At 38.5% G+C, this 17896-nt stretch overlaps 1 protein-coding gene across 2 annotated transcripts in view; it reads right to left on the reverse strand.

Moving 5' to 3' along the window:
- rad18 (RAD18 E3 ubiquitin protein ligase) overlaps positions 1-16683 on the reverse strand; it is a 32911-nt gene extending 16228 nt beyond the window's left edge. Inside the window, exons 1-8 of one of the 2 annotated variants that reach the window (XM_006806708.3) lie at positions 16534-16683; positions 14462-14540; positions 13842-13903; positions 13555-13625; positions 6203-6519; positions 4319-4418; positions 2013-2191; positions 139-209 (exon numbers count right to left, since the gene is read on the reverse strand). In XM_006806708.3, coding sequence (XP_006806771.1) covers positions 139-209; positions 2013-2191; positions 4319-4418; positions 6203-6519; positions 13555-13625; positions 13842-13903; positions 14462-14540; positions 16534-16584 — 930 coding nt within the window. In that variant the 5' untranslated portion in view covers positions 16585-16683. Of the gene's footprint in view, positions 1-138; positions 210-2012; positions 2192-4318; positions 4419-6106; positions 6520-13554; positions 13626-13841; positions 13904-14461; positions 14541-16533 lie in introns of both variants that reach the window. The other variant, XM_006806707.3, reaches the window with a different exon arrangement.
- Between the last annotated feature and the right edge of the window lie 1213 nt (positions 16684-17896).

Raw genomic sequence — 17896 nt, forward strand, 5'->3', positions numbered from 1 at the left:
CTCAAAAAAACAACAACATTAAAATACAGTAAAATAAACCTTACCGATGATATATAAACGCTACTGAAGATGCTGCAACGTACATTTCAGAAAAAACAAAAACAAAATTTAAGCTCTCATTAAGCAGTTAATACATACTGGCTTGGCCTTCCCCCGCAACTGATTTCTCATCTTCTCATTGGCCTCGACCTCTTTGGCAATTTCCTCATCTGTTGACAGACGAAAGATGAATCTTTATTTGGCTTGAGGTGACAAATATTGTCCCTTATATGAAATGTACCATTTGACCCATGAGGTGGCAAAACAAAACTGAGGTTTTCAAGAAAAGTAAAAAAAATCAAGACAAAAACCAAACTAGTGAGGTCAAATATCAGATACTTCATTCTATGTTTAAGTCTCATGGGGAAAAAATGTTAAAGCTTTGTACCACAGCAAAGGCATTTCACGATAGAGTTACAAAAAACCCCCCAAACAAACAACAAAAAAAACTGCCTGTTCCCAAACAAGCGGAGTGTTTGTTAAAGTGAATGCAGAACGGTTCAGTCTGATTTTGCTGAATTAACATTCAGTCTGGGAACAGCAGAGACCATCTGCTGGACTTTGAAAAGGAATGTTGTCCCGTTCTCGTCTTATACACGATTCCAGCTGCTCAACAGTCCCGGGTCTTTGTCGTATTTCTTGTTTCACGATTTGTTAAATGTTTCAGCTGGTGAAAGTTCAGGACTGTGAAATATGCAAAAGCTTCACTGAAATAAATGTCGTCTGGATGGGAGAATGCTTGTTTAAAAGTCCGGATGCACTGGATGGTCCCTCTTCTCTTTTGTCCAGAGCAGCGGTCCCCAACCTTTTTTGCGCCACGGACCGGTTTATGCCCGACAATATTTTCACAGACCGGCCTTTAAGGTGTCGCGGATAAATACAACAAAATAAAACTAGTAACGGTACCGAAAAAAAGAAGATTTATTCATAACACACGTGAAAAGACCCAGGAAAACCGAGTTAACGATAAAAACGATAACAAAATAACCCTGAAAACCATACATTTCACACCTGAGCCTCAACTATCGCGGCCCGGTACCAAACGACTCACGGACCAGTACCGGTCCGAGGCCCGGGGGTTGGGGACCGCTGGTCCAGAGGACCCTGTGTGGAATTTCAAATTCCCAATAGTATGAGGATAGAACGGTTTTCCACTTTTGCTCCGTCTATTTTAAATGGCCAAGAAGCGAAAGCTGTGGATAGCTCTGGATCATGTTCACTCTTTTGTACGCTCTTTTTGATACCCAATCATGTTACCATCTGTTTCCATTTAACCTCATTAGTTATAAAATGTTGATTTGTTGTTTGTTTTTCTTTAACGTTGGGGTATACTTTTCCAGCCTTTTGGTGCCTCCATACCAACTTTTGAGACATGTTACTGGCATAACATTCAAAATGAACTAATATTTTTTTTGAAATGTTAAAGATTTTGCAGTTTAAGCATTTAATGTTTCCTAGATTGTGAATAATATATGGGTTTATGAGATTTTACAAAACATTGCATTCGTTTTTATTCACATTTTACAAAAAAATCTCAATTTTGGGGGATTCTACTGTGTTTCTAAATATTTGAGTGTCATTTTCTGGCTAGAGCATTTAAGTCCATGCAAGCCTCTGTCTGGTATAATGAAGAGTGCAGGCACAGGTTCAGGGGCTGCCACACTCCCTCCTCTCATTTGTTGTATAACTAATAAGGGCAACAAGTACACAACTGAGAGCTATTATATGACTGTTCCCCTGTTTTGTAAACAACACTGCATCTGGCCCCCTTTATGATGTGTGATTTTTCATTCCACATTCAAGTGTGGCTATTTGAATAGACTACAAACACTTCTGATTTTCAAGTTGAGGTTTGACAATATCCTATACAGTCCACTTCTTTTGTTGTGTAACAAAACACTGTGATATCACAGTAGTTTAGAGTTCTTGTTTTGTTTTTTCATTTTAATAAAAAACAGACCAAATCCTCTCACCTGATTTCGGGTTTAGAGAGTCACACTGGGCATTGTATAAGTAGACAAAATCTTGGTGTCTTTTGATCAGCTGGTCTCGAGATCCCTGCAATGAAAGATGGCATTCCTTCAGCCTCCTCTTGAGCTCCTGCACTGAAAGCAGGTTGTACACCAACTTCGGCATTGGACGCCTCTTCTGGCTAAGAGAGCGGAAACAAACAGATTCACTGTATATTTTCAGTAACCAACAGATATGACATTTTAATGCTTGAGGTGCATCTCTGTGCTAAGCTACAAAAAAAATCTACAACTATAGAAATAAATGCTCTTGAACACAAGTAGAATTTTTATTGTCATAACAGAAAAGGTTCCAAATTAGGTATAAAATTTATATCTTTACACTTTTACTTTTAAGAAAAGCAAGTGCTTGCAGACCTGTTCCCCACTTTGAAGCAACCATTTCAGAGCCAATGAGCTCACAGGGTCGCATTAATTTTGGTCGTGCCAAGTCTCCAACCACTGGTTCCCCTAATGTGATTGTAGCTTTAGTTATTCACAAGTTAAGCCCTGTGACATCAAACTACAACAAGACAGATTTTCATAAGAGTTCAAGAAACTCATGACTGTTGCTACTCTCCCTAAGAATGGGAGCGAGCCCAGGGGTTACAATGAAACACTAGATCTATATTTGTGATCTTTGTTCATGTTTCTGTTACAACAAAAAATAAAAAATGAATAACAATGGGGTTCAAGAAGAATACAACAAAGGAAACTCTCTCAAAAAAATACAAAAAAACCAAAAAAACAAGCACATCTCATGTTAAAAAGACAGCTTGGATGTTTCACAATACATCACTGAAAAATCTTTTAAACCTCTCTAAAGGCACAAAAGTTCCCCAGCATGCTTGGAGGTAAACAAGAAACTGCACAATAGCCACAAACTCTCATATCAGCCTTAAAGCATTGGAACAAGTATTACAGTTTAAGGCTACTTGGCTACCTCAGCCTAGATGTTTGCAACCTTTGAACGAACAATAGATGCAAAATTGTATCAAATTGTAGAGGAAAACAGCAGGGCAGGAGTCCATGACCTAAAGCTCAGCAGATGTTCAGTAATGGAACAAGACAACAAGCAAAAGCACATAAATCAGCAACGGACTGGCTGAATAATAATAATGATAAGAGATCATTCGTGTATGGAAATCCTGACCATAACTTAGTCGAGATGCTGTTCATCAATATAAAAACTGATAAGCTGAAACCGTTTTTCAGGAGAAGAGATAAGATACCACAAGAAACATTTGACAGAAGTTGTTGCGTATAAAGGAAACATTATTTTGGAGTTATGAAATTCAAGAGTGCATAGACTCTTTTTGTTGCCTGGACTGTGAGTAATTGTGAATTGTGAAATCAATACAGACATGACCTGTTCACGAGAGTTATTCATTTAAGTCATATTGTGTCTGGCTATAATCGGCTTATCCAGACCAACCCTACAATATTTTTCCCAACATTTCTGTTTTTGGTAATTGTACGGCATTTTGTATCAAACTGTATTAAATGTTATTAATAAAGCAGGAAAAAACTGCTGGGAGGACATAAGGTCATCGGTTGACTGAAACCCAACTGTTTTGTTTAGTTTTCTTTATCTTCAACTTTTATTTATTCTTCTTTTTTTTTTTTTTACTGCATCCATGCACAAGAAAACTTTAATCTCATTATAGAAAAGACATTTAGCCACAAGCTAATTTCCATCTGCTGTCCCTAGGCAGGTATACACAAGATTAAATAAAAATGCCACGTAAACATAACTCCACATGGTACCTGTTAATGTGAAGCATAAGGGGTATTTTTAGTTTAAAACAAAATCACAAGTAATTAAAAAAACAAAACATCTCAACATGTTAGGCTACACATACACATGTTAATGACAGTTGAAATAATGCTATGTTTAACAGTTTAAAAATAATTTTACAGCTAATCTGATTCGTATCTGTCTTTTAGTCTGTCTGATCCACAAGAGGGCTGCTGATGAGTTTGGAGATAACGGCAGTGGCTACCATTTCTAATGGCTGTTTGTTGTCTTTGCTATCTTGGATGTCCGAGACCTCCCACATCTTAGGTTGTCACACTGGTGTTCGTTCACCTTCGGAAATTACTGATCTTGTGTGACCTCTCTTTGCTACAATTTCCTTAACTTTAGGAGACTTCTGACTCTTCCTACGTACGACCCTTTTATTTATATCCTACCTCCCAAAGGAGCATTAAAGCTTGACAAGACATCAGAACAGTCTTCACTTAAGTGATCAGTAAAGTGGATACTTTACCTTCTCAAGCTTTCCTTCTTGTCGCCACTGGTAAGACACGTGTCCAGATGTTTGTTGATAAAATGCTGGGAAACACTTACAGAACACACGGGGCACTCCACTGCAAAAAAGACACACAAAATAATGTTGATAGTTTTCCATGCAATTTAGTGCATGCATCCAACCAGCTGCAGTTATGCAATTCATTGATAATTCAAATTAAGCACATGAAGAACTGAACCGAAATGACATATCTGTATGTTTTGTTATCAATATGTTATATTCACTGGAGGTGAATTTTAATTGTGACTCAGTTAAACTAATAGTGACAGCAAAAGGTCATGAAAAACACTGACGGTAAACTGTACTCTATGCTGTCTTTTTTGTAGATGGTACAAAGTTGGTATGAAGATGGAATTCAGTCAATGTATCTCAGCATCATCAGCTAAAACTCATATGAATCTCAGCTACACTGTAACCTAACTCTGACCATGAAACCACAGCCACTGTGCAGCAGTCACACACTGTTCTGTACTTTAGATCCATCACAGTACAGCAAACTAACCTGTTTATCCTGCACTAACCTGCAGAGGATTGCCATGCAGCCTTTAAATAACACAGGTAGTCTGCCTCAGTTTGAGTTGCAGCACGTTTCATAATATCAAAAAACATAACGTCACATGCACAGACCTAATATCGGGTTTAAAAACATGTAGGGCTACATAGATGCTGAAGTACCGCAACCACAACTTATGGACACCTGCAGTCGTTCAGGTGTCAAAAATGTAAAAAATAAAAAAGCCCCCCAAAAATCCACCCAATCTCCCAAACAAACATAAAAAACCCCACCATCCCGCTTTTAACCCCTTACTTTGGCACATGTCGTCTCTTCTTATGTTTAATAACAGTGTTTCTGTTTAGGCTCAAGGTGGTTTGATGTTTGAAGGCTTGCAGTGACATGAAATATTAACTCCCCTCAAATGTGTTACAGCAAAAGTAACAAGCCTGTTTTGAAAATAAGGAGTACAGAGTATGGATATTTGTTTACAAATGTAGGGAGTAAAAGTTTAAAAAAAATGGAGTCAGGGGAAAAAATCTACTCAAGCTACTCAAGTACTTAAGTACAGTAAGGAAGTATTTGTACTTAGTTACTTCCCACCTCTGAAATAGGATGACAAAAATGAAAAAAGAATGAAAAAAAAGTGTTTGCCTACTGACTGCAGGTTTTTTCACATTTGGTTATAAATTACAAGTAGTTGCAGTGACCAGTTGCCCAGTTTGAATCTACAACACCAACAACTTCTTGCAGTCCTTCTGGGTGCAAGGTGATTGTTCTCATTTATAAACACAGAGTGCAGTCAAACACTCTGCAATCAGTCTGAGTCAGACAGTGCTGAAGAGCACAGCTTCTTCCAAGACAGGAAGCTGACTCAACTGGTTGCTTCCTGTTAGTATTCCTATATAAAAATAAGGCTGCCAAGTGGCTATACTGGGTTTGTTTTTCCAGTTAATCCACCTCCTGCAGCAACTACAAATCTATTTGTGGAGGAATTTCAGTATTAAATCTATGAGGCTGTTCCAACTAACAGATTTGTGATTTTCCCCAGTTTATCACAATTAATCCCATTTATCATAAACAGTTAGCATGCAATTCCTAATTTGAGTCAATCACAAGCTAATAGCAGATTGATGCCGTCTTATTGCCCTTTAATCGCCATCTGAATGCTTCAAAAGCCACTTTTACCCATTTTTAAAGCAATAATTTCAAAGGCAACAGCCACAGTATGTTTACAGTTAAACTGGATTCACCTTTGATTATGGGCTTAATGTCTTTTGAAGGTGTTAAAGAATGTGCCATCCCATTTTCAGTGCTAATACTTGGAAAGGCTGTGAGTGACGTCGAACCCTGAGTAGACGCATCGTCCATATCTATGGGTTCTTCTTTCACAACCACTGAAAGCTCAGCTTTTCCTGAATGTAGGTCAGTATCATTATGGATTCCTGCAGTCCATCTTTTACCCTCCTGAACGCACTCAGAGATGGAACCATTGTGCTGCGTTTCTTTGCTGGGAGGTGTTTTAGGCTTCTTTTGGAAAAATTGGCTCAGCACAGAGTTGTTACACTTCTGGCCCCTCTCCTTCGGAGTTTTGCATTTAACGGCTGAAGCAGGAGTCTTCGGAGATATTGGAGGAGAGTCAAATTGTGCTTTTAACAACTGTTGCCTGGAAAAAGAGAAAAGAAACAGGGCACATATGAATGAAAAAAAAATACAACACAGTTACATGCTCTTTTATTACATTCAGTTTGAAAAAAGAAAAAAACGACAACATAGGAAGTGTGAATAAATGTTGTTGGCATTGAAGTGAGCCCTCTGATGTTCTCTTCACCTGCTTAATCATCTCGCTCCTTTTCTACTGAGCCAGAAAAAGGAGACACTTTGGCTGCAGCCTCAGAAATTGTGGAAAGCAAACAAATTGCAGCCGGGCCGTTACTTGGCAATAAAATGGAACCAATGAGGTGTGCGATGTTCCACTTTCCATATTTAAGAACTTATTTGTGCTTTCTGTCTACATTAGGAGGGGGTTCATGCACGTGCACGCACAGATGCAAGCACACGCCAAGTTAGCTTTGCACACATGTGATGTGGAAACACGTTCTACTCCTCCCAACCTTAAACAAATATGCTCTCCTGATAACATTCATCAGTAATGCTGCATACACATAGTCTGGACAAAAATGAACAGAAAAAGTCCAATGAACAAACCCACCATCTTTGTGCTAATGACATTTTTCCCCGTGTGTGATGCACTTAAACCACCTGGCTATCAAGTTATGTCCAAAGCTCTTTTCATGAATATTAATACAGAGCCTCACAATTAACACACCTAAGCTTACCAACGCAGAGATGTGGTCAGGGCAGTTAGCCCCTGCACTCGTGGTCTCGCAGTGTCCCAGAGACTTACAATGGCATTACAATAAAACCACCTCTCTCCATTCTTATTAGTTAATATTATTAATAAAATCTGATCAAGTTGGAGAAACTAAAAGTTTCCTAAAATGTTAGGACAGACATGGAGAAATTTAAACAGAGTTATAGATTTCATTTACTGACCAATATATTAAATAAATGTAAAAGATTTATATGTGTTGTATTCACAACCATCCAAAATAATTATTCCAGTGCACTAACATCATTCAGTTGATTAGCCCAATACCATACTGTTGTATATGAATTCGTCTTTGTTTGTTTTTTATCAATGAGTAGATAGGAATTTATAGTAAATAAATAATTTTTAAAAAATTACTATGAGGTAAATGAATACAATACCGTCTTACTTTAGAACTGGTCCTATTATATTCTCTAGCTTCTCTTCAAAAGCTGTGCTTCAGCTTTGATCTCTGATTAGGTGGTACAGGATGAATTTAGTTATTATGAGGGAATGAAGCTAAAGTTTTATTTACAATCCCACTGATCTGTAAGATCAATACAACCTACTTAAATTTCCAACACTTACTGAATTTAAATAGGTGCATCATTGATTTTCTTTACAATGTGAGGGCTAAAGTTTTATAATTAGAACTGGGTTTTAAAGGGCAGGTATAGCTTCTACAGCACTTTTTAAAGCTGGGTGTTAGAGACCTTAAACCATAGATACAGAGCAGGAGATCAGAGGAATTCCACACAAAGCCTTTGGACCACATTTTATAAAGTCGCCGTCGCTGTTACTCGGGGACAATACACACGGTAATTGTGCCAAGACTTTAAAAAAGCAGCCCTGCAGCAGTCAGAATCATTTCATTAATAGGATTTTGTGTGTGGATATCAGTAGACCTCAGGGAACGTAAATAAAGACTAATGAATGGTATAAGAAAAAAAAATGGATTTTTACAATAGGAGGGCTCTCTAGTAGAAAAGTCTGGGTGCTAAAACACCATCGAGACATTGTGAAATGAAACCTAAAGAAAATGAGAGCCCGAACATCAGAACAGCTCATATCTTATACCCAGAAAGTTTCAAAACTGCAGAAACTGTTATTAGTGTCAGTATTTTAGAGTATTTTTATTTTATAAGAAGCTGTGATACAACAAACTACACAACCCACATCTAAATGAAACTCTCTGTGACACACAATTTCATAATGCGATGGTTCAGCCTCACAAATGGTCTCTCAACACTAAATCCAAACCATGTTGCATTTATAATAGAAAAGGGCATGTTGTGATTGTGATTAAAAATATTTTTGTTAGCAATTTATCTCTTATCCTAATGTGCAAATACACAAATGAGACAAGAGGCTGCAAGGTAACTGGTTACTGTACCAGTGTAAATATGCAGCACTGAGATAACAGCTAATGGTGTGCTAGAGGGGGAAAGGCCTCTAATAGAAGTAAATTAGAGCCATCAGATAACAGCAACCCAAAGCACTGATTTCACAGTGATAAATCCGAATGAAGGAAGTTATCCCCAAACACATGCTGGACCAGAGAATCTACCAACCGCATAAACAGATGTTTAAATAATTATTCCCTAAATGCTTTGCAATGCTGTCATTTCAAAGCAAATAATCCAGTTGAAACAAGTCTATCTTTACACAAAACAACATTTTGACAGAGTCAAAACCAACGAATCCAATTTCTCAGATGCTCAGTGTTAGACAACAGGAAATTAAAAAGAGAAGGAAAAGGCTGCTGCCTAATCCACTCATTCGTAACTGTGATGACAATCAGAAGGGCTACAGTTTGAAGGGAGACCTTTCAGACTGTTGATAACAGAGATGTGATTGATGGAAACATTGTGGTAGACTGACTGATAACAGCATTCAGCATTGGCATCAGCCCAGATATTGAAGAAACAATTCTAATGACTTTAAGCGGGGGGGGGGGGGGGGGGGGGGGGGGGGGGGGCTGCCCTATTTAGGCTCACAGGCTTATTTTCAACTAATCTTTAAATAGGAGTTGCTACAAAATTCCCCAAAGTATGGATCATCAAAATGATCTGTTAATAGATGACTATCTATAATACAAAGGGACATATATATCCTTCGAGAGATGTTTTCTGTCCTACATGTGGATTATTATTTCTTTAGAAAAGACTGACAGGATGGCGTCACTCTCAGTGAACAAGAGTTTATTAACGCCCTGAACGGCGGAGGCTCCGGCCAGAAGCATTTTCTCAAAATGTTCCCTACTTTCACGCAAACTAGAAATGTTGCTGTCTGGAGCCCCACTCTTACACTATCCCCGGGATGGAGATTGTTATGCGTTACCTCAGTAACACATGTGGTCTATAGATATGAAATGTTCCAGAAGGAGTCAACCTCAGCCACCTCAAGTGGTTCAGGAGGATTAGTATTAATCGGTAAACCTGGACCAGATCTTTTTTTTAAGGTTTGTGAATACAGAGTTGCTGGCAGGGCGGTTCTGACATGTAGGTTTAACAGAAGAAATGGAAACGCAAGCAAAAGAGAAAAGCATTTCACAGATGTAGTTTTTGCTGGTATGAATGTGACGAGTTTGGCATATTACAAACTTGAATCTTTTTCCAGTACAGAGAAGGGGTGAGGTGGCGTTGTTCTATGCTTTTTGGGACAATTTACTGCCATAGTCTCTGTCCATTTGTCCCCTAGAAGGAAGGGTCACTGCAAATCAATGCAAAGTCAGTCTGAGGGGCTTTGCTTTTATCCTTGTCATTACAGGATAACAATATCCCATCCACAGGCCTAAATGGTTGAAACATAATCATATGCTATGGTTCTTCCAGTCAGCAGATCATCAAAACACAGAAGAATGGTGTTCAGCTAACATACAGAGGCTTTGGCAACACACGGTGACACAAAACATGACTAAATTACATTTTGCAAATATCTAACCAGCCAATGACCCGGGAGCAAATCAATGCAATTAGGCATGTATTCATGGGCAAGATGACCTGCTGAAGTTCAAACTGAGCATAAGAATGGGGAAGAATAGCTACTGGAGTGATGTTAGGCGTGACAAGATTGTTGGTGCCCAATGGGATGGCCTCAGTATTTCAGAAACTGCTGATTTACTGGAATTTTCCCACACAGTCATCTCTACGGTTTATAGAGAATGTACCAAAAAAGAAAAAAGAGAAAATATCCAGTAAGCAGCAGCTCTCTGGGCAAAAGTGCCTTGTTGAGGTCAGAGGTCAGATAAGGGGTTGATAGAAAGACAACAGTAACTCAAATAACCTCTCATTACTAATAGAAAACTGGAAAATTGTTGCCTGTTACTAGCCTGGTCTGATGAGTCTTAATTTCTGCTGTGAGATGTGGATGGCAGGGTCAGAATTTAGACTGAACAACATGAAAGCTTGGATCAATTGTGCACTGTGTCAACAGTTCATGTTACTGGTTTTGTGATGCCATGGCAGATATTTTCTCGACACACTTGGTACTAATTAAGCCTCAAGACAATTAAGCCCGTCGTATAAACTTCAAAATCCTACGTCACCCCATTCTCGAGTTTTGTCGACACTGACTGCCCGCGTGACGACAATAACCATTAGCCTTTTATTACTGAGGGGTGAAAATGTAAGCTTCTCCAGAGCTATGTACAATAATAATAATAATAATAATAATAATAATAATAATACAGTTAAACCCTTTTTACATAAGTTTAGCATCACCAGGGGACCTTGTGTGATTTATAACCCCTGTGCCAACCTGAAGGAATAAATAATTAGAGTTTGGAGTGACCTGTAAATAATTTACAATAATTACACCTCCCTATAAACAACTGTTCCACAACAGAAACACAAACCAACAGCCTGTGACTGCAAGCATGTGGCCAGTGTTATTAACAACAGAACAATCCGTTTTTACAATCTATTTTAAGGGAAAGGTTTTCATTTGTGTGAACTGTGTCACTAGAGCAGAAGATTGAGGATAACATGCAACCTAAATTGTACCTTGAAATTTCCTTTAGCCCAGCTCTGGACTCTGCACCTCATCTCTGCGTCCTGTTGTAATGAAAACTTATCAGCCCCAGAGCTACACAGCACACAGGTAAGTGCGATTCAATGAGAACTCTGAGTGACCTCAGCTGATGAAAACAAAATCCCCATTTGATTTACAGAAAATCTGTAAATAAGAAGTAGATTACTAGGAGGCAATCAGGCTGTTTTTTTCAGTACTGTACAGAAGAAAAAGTGAAATAGTTTTCTTAGTGGGCATAATGTAATCTCACCAATAACAATGGGATCCCCTGAAATCCCTGCAGTGATCTTTTTTTTTTTACCCCTTCGGGTCTTACAATCATGAAATACAAATTGAAGAGATGCTCAGAGCACCTGTGCTCATGGTAAAGAGGTTTACGTGGATTGCAGAGGAAATCTGATTTGCCGTTTTTATTACTCATTTAGCCTGCCTCTGCAGGATGAAGAATTTAAAAAAAACAAACACTTTGGATAGCTGTAGCAAAATGGATTATATTAAGTCATTGTGTCCCAACAAGTCTGATGTGCAAAATGCCAGAAAGAAATATTTCATTAATGATACTTAGATGAGAAGCTTACTCACAGACCACTTTATTAGGCACAACTATTCGCTAACAGATATCTGATCAGCCAATCACCTGGCAGCAACTCAATGTCTGACCTAAATATACATCAAGAGCAACCGCTAAGTGACACTGAACATTGCACGGTTGTTTGCATCAGGTATAAAAAATAGCAGAAACTGCTGATCTTCTGGGAGTTTCCCACAAAAACATCTCTAGGCTTTCCAGAGAATGTTTGAGAAAGAGAAAATATCCAGTGAGAGGCTGTTTTCTTTTTGAACTGTGTACATCTGTGATGTATTAACTGAATGACAATAAAGGAAATTAGAATGCTGTTGGTTGTTGGTGCTAGAGATCAGAGGAGAATATCAGCCAAGAACAGGAACCTGAGGATTCACACAAGCTCACTAAAATTGAACCACAGAAGATTGGAAAAACATCACCTAGTCTCACGAGTCTCGCTTTTTGCTGCAACATTCAGATGGTAGGGTCAGAATTTGGTATAAACAACATGAAAGCATGGATCCACTTTGTCTTGTGTCAACAGCTCAGGCTCCTGCTGGTGGTGGTGTAATGGTGTGGGGAAATATTTTCTTGGAACACTTTTGGCTCCTTACTACCAGCTGACCATCATTTAATCTCCACAGGATACCCGAGTATTGTCATTTATCGTGCCCCTTGACAACCACAGTATACTAGTTTATTTATAAAGCACCTTTCATAGATAGGCAGTCATAAAGCACTGCACAATAAAATAAAAGTGCAGTTAATGGCAATAGATGCAGAACAAAGTAAAACAGGTAGTTTGAAAACATCTCAAAGTATTTAGCTGCTTCTTAAAATAGTCCACAGTCAGAAGTTGGAGTGGGAGGCTGATCCAAAGCCTTGGTGCCACAGACTGAAGGCTCTGTCCCCCCTAGTCTTTCATCCTGTACGAGGAACCGCTAACAAATTCTGAGATCCTGTGATCGAAGACCACAAGCAGCAGTGTGTTTAGTAACAAGCTGGGATAAATAGTCTGGATTCTGGCTGTTAAGTGCTCAGTCTGTGAGCACAAAAATTTTAAATTGAGTCCTGCAATTTACTGGGAGCCAACCTAAAGAGTAATGTGAGCTTGCTTACAAGAATGTGTAAGGAGTCTGGCTGTGACATTCTGTATAGCTTGGAGGAGTGAAAAAGATGATTTATCTAAGACCACGGCGTTCTTATCTTCTGGTGGCTGCTTCCAGCATGATAATGCACCATCTCACAAAGCTCAGATCATCTCAAACTGCTTTCTTGAACATGACAATGAAGTCACTGTACTCAAATGACCTCCACAGTCACCACATCTCAATCCAAGAGAGCAACTTTTGGACCTGCAGCTGACAAATCAGCAGCAACTGTGTGATTCATATCAGTACGGACAAAAAAATGTTCCTAGCACCTCGCTGAATCAGTGCCATGAAGACTTAAGGCAGTTCTGAAGGTAAACTGGGGTTAAACCCGATAATGTATTACTACTGAAGTGGCCGGTAAGTATATAGTTTGCATACATACTTATTCTATATGTGTACCAAATCATGCAATACAGCTGCAAGTATTTTTTTTTCTGTCCTTTAACTTAATATTGTAATATTGTTGTGGACCCCACTAGTGGTGATTCAGTGTGCAATAAGATCTAAATGCATAAAAAGCTCTTCTTCATTTCAGATACAAGACAGTTCACTTGCTACTTGTCATGAGCTGTACATTACCTTGCAGATTGAAAGTTTGTGACCAAGTCATCCAACAAACGGTTGTTCCTCAGGTCTGCTTCTGTCATTTGCTAAAAGAAAAAGAAGCGAGATATGAAGAAATTCTGCCTATAAGGTCCAAAATCCAGTGATATTTACAATTAAAGTTGAGCAAGACAATGTTTAAGTGATGTTCTTCAGTGAATTACTTAAATAATTTAACCAATATTTACTGATATTGATTAAGTCTCTTTAGGTGATGTCCTTAATTATTATGTAATTCCATTACAAGTCATGGTCATACTTACTGTATTGCAAACTGGACACTGGAGCTTGTAAGAAAGAAATTTCCGGATGCACAAAGAACAAACTGCAAAATAAAATGCAAACACAAAGTTTTGGTATAGTTAATCAATTACAAAAAAAGTAAAGTGGTACCCATTTAATCAGGTTTTTCTCCTCTCCACTACCAGTAAAGTTTGTTCATGTCAGCCTGTTAACATTTTATCACATCGCTATTTGATGTGTGTGACAGTTTTTAATTTAGCAAATTGTAAAATTTGAAGAGTGACAGAGAGAGGGTGAAGTGTTAGAAGAAGATGAGAAAAATAATATTATGTCTGCAGCTCTACAGTAAACCATTTTAAATCGTTAAAAACAAAACAATAGAAATTTAATGTGTGCCCGTCAATGTTGCGTTACGGTAGACAATCAAAAATAATTTATGTAAATATACTCCGTGATCTGCCTCTGCAATGTGTGGGATATAGTTCATAAACCAGCCAAAGGACAGCTGATTGCTCGTTTCAAACAACCACTCAGTGTTCTTCCTTTTATTTTGCATAAACTTCTTTTATGACTGCATCTGCACTGCTATTACTTTTTTTTTTTATCATCAACATTTTTTTTTTGCACTGCTATTACTTACAATTGTGTGAGCATTTTGTCATCATTGAAATATTGAGAAAGTCGAAGCAAATAGGACACCGAAGCAGCGCATCGACATTCTGTAGATGGGTGAGAGAGAAAAAAAGAGCTGAAAATCAACAAGTACCTGGCAATAATAACAACAACAACAACAATATATTTTACCTACTAAAAGTATGGCTGGCTCAAAGCATCCGTGCATGAACCTTTGCACTTTTAATCATATATTATATTAGGATGAAAATATCCAAAAGTTGATTCTGTTCATCTGGACGTAGCGTTTTGTGGGAGAAATGTTTCGTTACTCATCCAAGTGACTTCTTCAGTCTGAGCTGACTGCAGGTTTCTCCAATCTTATAAACAGTACATTTGCGTAATGACTGAAACCAGCCCACTGAAGGAACAATGGGCTTTGATCAGTGGGTTTTGGTCAGTGGTGTTGATCAATGGTCATGAGAATTTGCATGATTAAGACTAAGGAACTGACCTCCCAGCCCATTGTTCCTTTAGTGAACAGAATCAACTTCTGGAGATTTACTTACCTGGATGATTGAGCATGCATCAAGATATAGGATGAAAATACATTTAAAAAGAGATTCAGGATAGCAAAGGTTCTCACAGATGAAGATGTTACTCACTGAATGATAAATAAATGTAGTACACTAGAGTTGGTGAATATCCTCGTTTAGCCCATACATTTCCATACAAAGGATATCATTTCCTAAAACCAGTCTATCCAACTAAATAAGAGGAAACTATCTAACCCTCCTGTCTCAAGCTGAATGTTCTCTTGTAAGAATGTTCAAGGTTCCACATCTTTTTTTAATGTGATGTTTGCATAGCATTCGAGAATACAAGTTGTCCTTTCTTTTCTGACCGCAGACAATACTGTGCACACATTCTGAGTCATCCCTCATGTCTTTATTTTTTGCTTCCATGGAGCCAGGCTTTCGTGTAATTTTTTTAAAAAAAAGGCCTTTAAAAAATTTTCTCTGGTCACTAACAGCTTTTTCTCTCATTTTCAGTCCCCTCCTTGTACCTGACCATTTTCAGAGGAATGTTTTACTTTTCTTCTTGATTTTTAAGCCACTTAATACTGACCTATAAATAAACCAAGCATACAAAACCCACATAATTCAAGGGATAAAACAGTGTTGCTTCTGCAAATTGACAGATAAATTACCACAGAACCAAATTTAAATTGCATAAATAGCCACAATGTTAGCAGCCGGCTGAATAAGGTCAAAATTTCCTCCCATTTCTTAAGCTGAATCTATGATAATTATAGTATTGTCGTATAATTATAATTTTATACAGCACTGTTCTACTGTAAGTGCCTTCTATCCAACATTCCCACACCAACGGTTACATTGGTGAGCAACTTGGGGTTAGTATCTTGCCCATGCAGACTATAAGAGACAGGGATCAAACCACCAACCCTCTGATTATTAGATAACGTCCTAAGCTACAACCCACAACAAAACAGTATGTTTGCACCAACTACTCACTTTCCAAAGCACTATTAGGACAGTGAACAAGTAGAGGTCAAAATTAGAACTGCCAGGTAGGGTGGGAGCTATATCCTCAACATGATAACATAAAGGAAATTTGCAATAATATTTCTGACAATACACCAACAGAATAAAAACTGTATGCACTGTGGCACTATCACTGATGCTGTAATATGACACAGCCATCTACAGCAGATGAACAGTATCTGAAAATAATGTCCTTAACATCTCCTTAACGAGGAGAAGGGAAACCCAGCGAAGACCAGACGAAAGACCTGTAAGATTAGAGATGCACTTTTGCTCAGAGCTGCATGTTTGGTTTGGTTTGGGTTACATCTCAGCGTTAGTCAAATTAGATTGACTTGTGTCATTGTTGCACTGTATTTACAAGGTTAGCAAACGTTTCATTACTAACTGTAAGCACGTCAGATACTCAAGTGAGTTATAGAGAAAAGATTGAACGAATGTGATGTAAGTGTTACTGCTGGGGTTTTCAGTTAGCTGGGGGCTAACAGCCAGCATGTCAACAAAACATTTGAAATCAAACATAGCTACAACCTACTTTCAGACATGCGAGACTAGGTGGTAGATCCGCTTCCGTCTCGAAGGCCATTTTCTCCGAAATAACGCGCAGATTCTTGACAAAGTTAGCCTCAGCACTTTTTTTTTATTCGGCGCTCAGCTGTGAGAGTCCCGCTCACAGAACAGGATGCGTCTGACGTCATTTGACAACTTCCGCTGAGCCACAAATATGTAAAGATTGTATCTGTGCTCGTCACTCGGTCAGAGTCCGGGTTACATTGTTTCAGTTTTACTTAAGAGGCTGTCTTTATTGTTTGGACTTAAAGGCATAGCAGTACTTGTGCTGCCTCTTATCTTTCTACGGGTGCAGATTCAAGAATATCAGATTTGATATACATGCATTTTATACACAATGTTTTACTGCTTGACGAATCATAGAAAATAGCAACAAAATAACAAAACAAGGCGTTTTTTTACAGTTAAAGTTTGACAGTGGTAACAACTTTTTCCAGAATAATTACAATATATGATGGACAGCAGCTTTTGTCTGTCTCTTTTTCTGATGTACTTTGTTATATGATTTTATAAATAACTTCCCGTTTCTACTGAGTTTAATACCGTTAATATCAAGCTACAGTATAATTTAGCATACTAATAATATACAATACACATGTACTAACAATTTTAACCAGCTTTAGTTATTCGGTTTAGCAGGACTTTGCAGGACTCCAGTGTAAGATGCAAAAATCCAGCCCTTTCAGTTGTACTCATCGAAGCAACAGAGCCAGGGCCAGATGCAAATCCAGCATATCCCCATTCTAGCAACCTCTTAGCAATTCCAGCCCTTGCAGACACCAACCCCGAGCCCTCGTCTCGTTTCCACCTCCCAACCCCAGTGCCAGGATCTGGTCTTCACCAGCGGGAACAGCTTTATTCTGGAAAATCAATTGCTGTCTTCTTCCTCTCCTTGGCCATCTCTCTTCAACCGACAGAAGTGGTGGGGGAGGATGGTGTGTTCTGGGAGCAGGCCGTGCATAGGAGGGTCTTAGCTGATGCCACTGAGAGACACGTGCAGCAGGCCCCTCTTATAAAACAAAAATGATGCTCACCGGTATATTATGTCAAATACTGGATGTTTCACCTCACATTGAATGAGAGGTGAATCACCTCCTCAAACCTTAAAGAAGTCCAGTCACTTTCATTCTAAGCTCCTTAAACTACCATGACCTGGATCACAGAGAACCTACACACACATTGTGTAATGCTCACTCACTTTCACATTCAGTAGATTGTTAGAATTTCTGTATCAGGAAATGGTATATGTGTTGCTGTTGTACTTAACAGTCCTGTGATAGCCACTTTGACTATAATGACTATATGTATATATCAATGAGGCTGTGATG

The sequence above is a fragment of the Neolamprologus brichardi genome, chromosome 5 (genome assembly GCF_056152115.1).
Source record: "Neolamprologus brichardi isolate AB-2024 chromosome 5, ASM5615211v1, whole genome shotgun sequence".
In the NCBI taxonomy this organism is placed as follows: Eukaryota; Metazoa; Chordata; class Actinopteri; order Cichliformes; family Cichlidae; genus Neolamprologus; species Neolamprologus brichardi.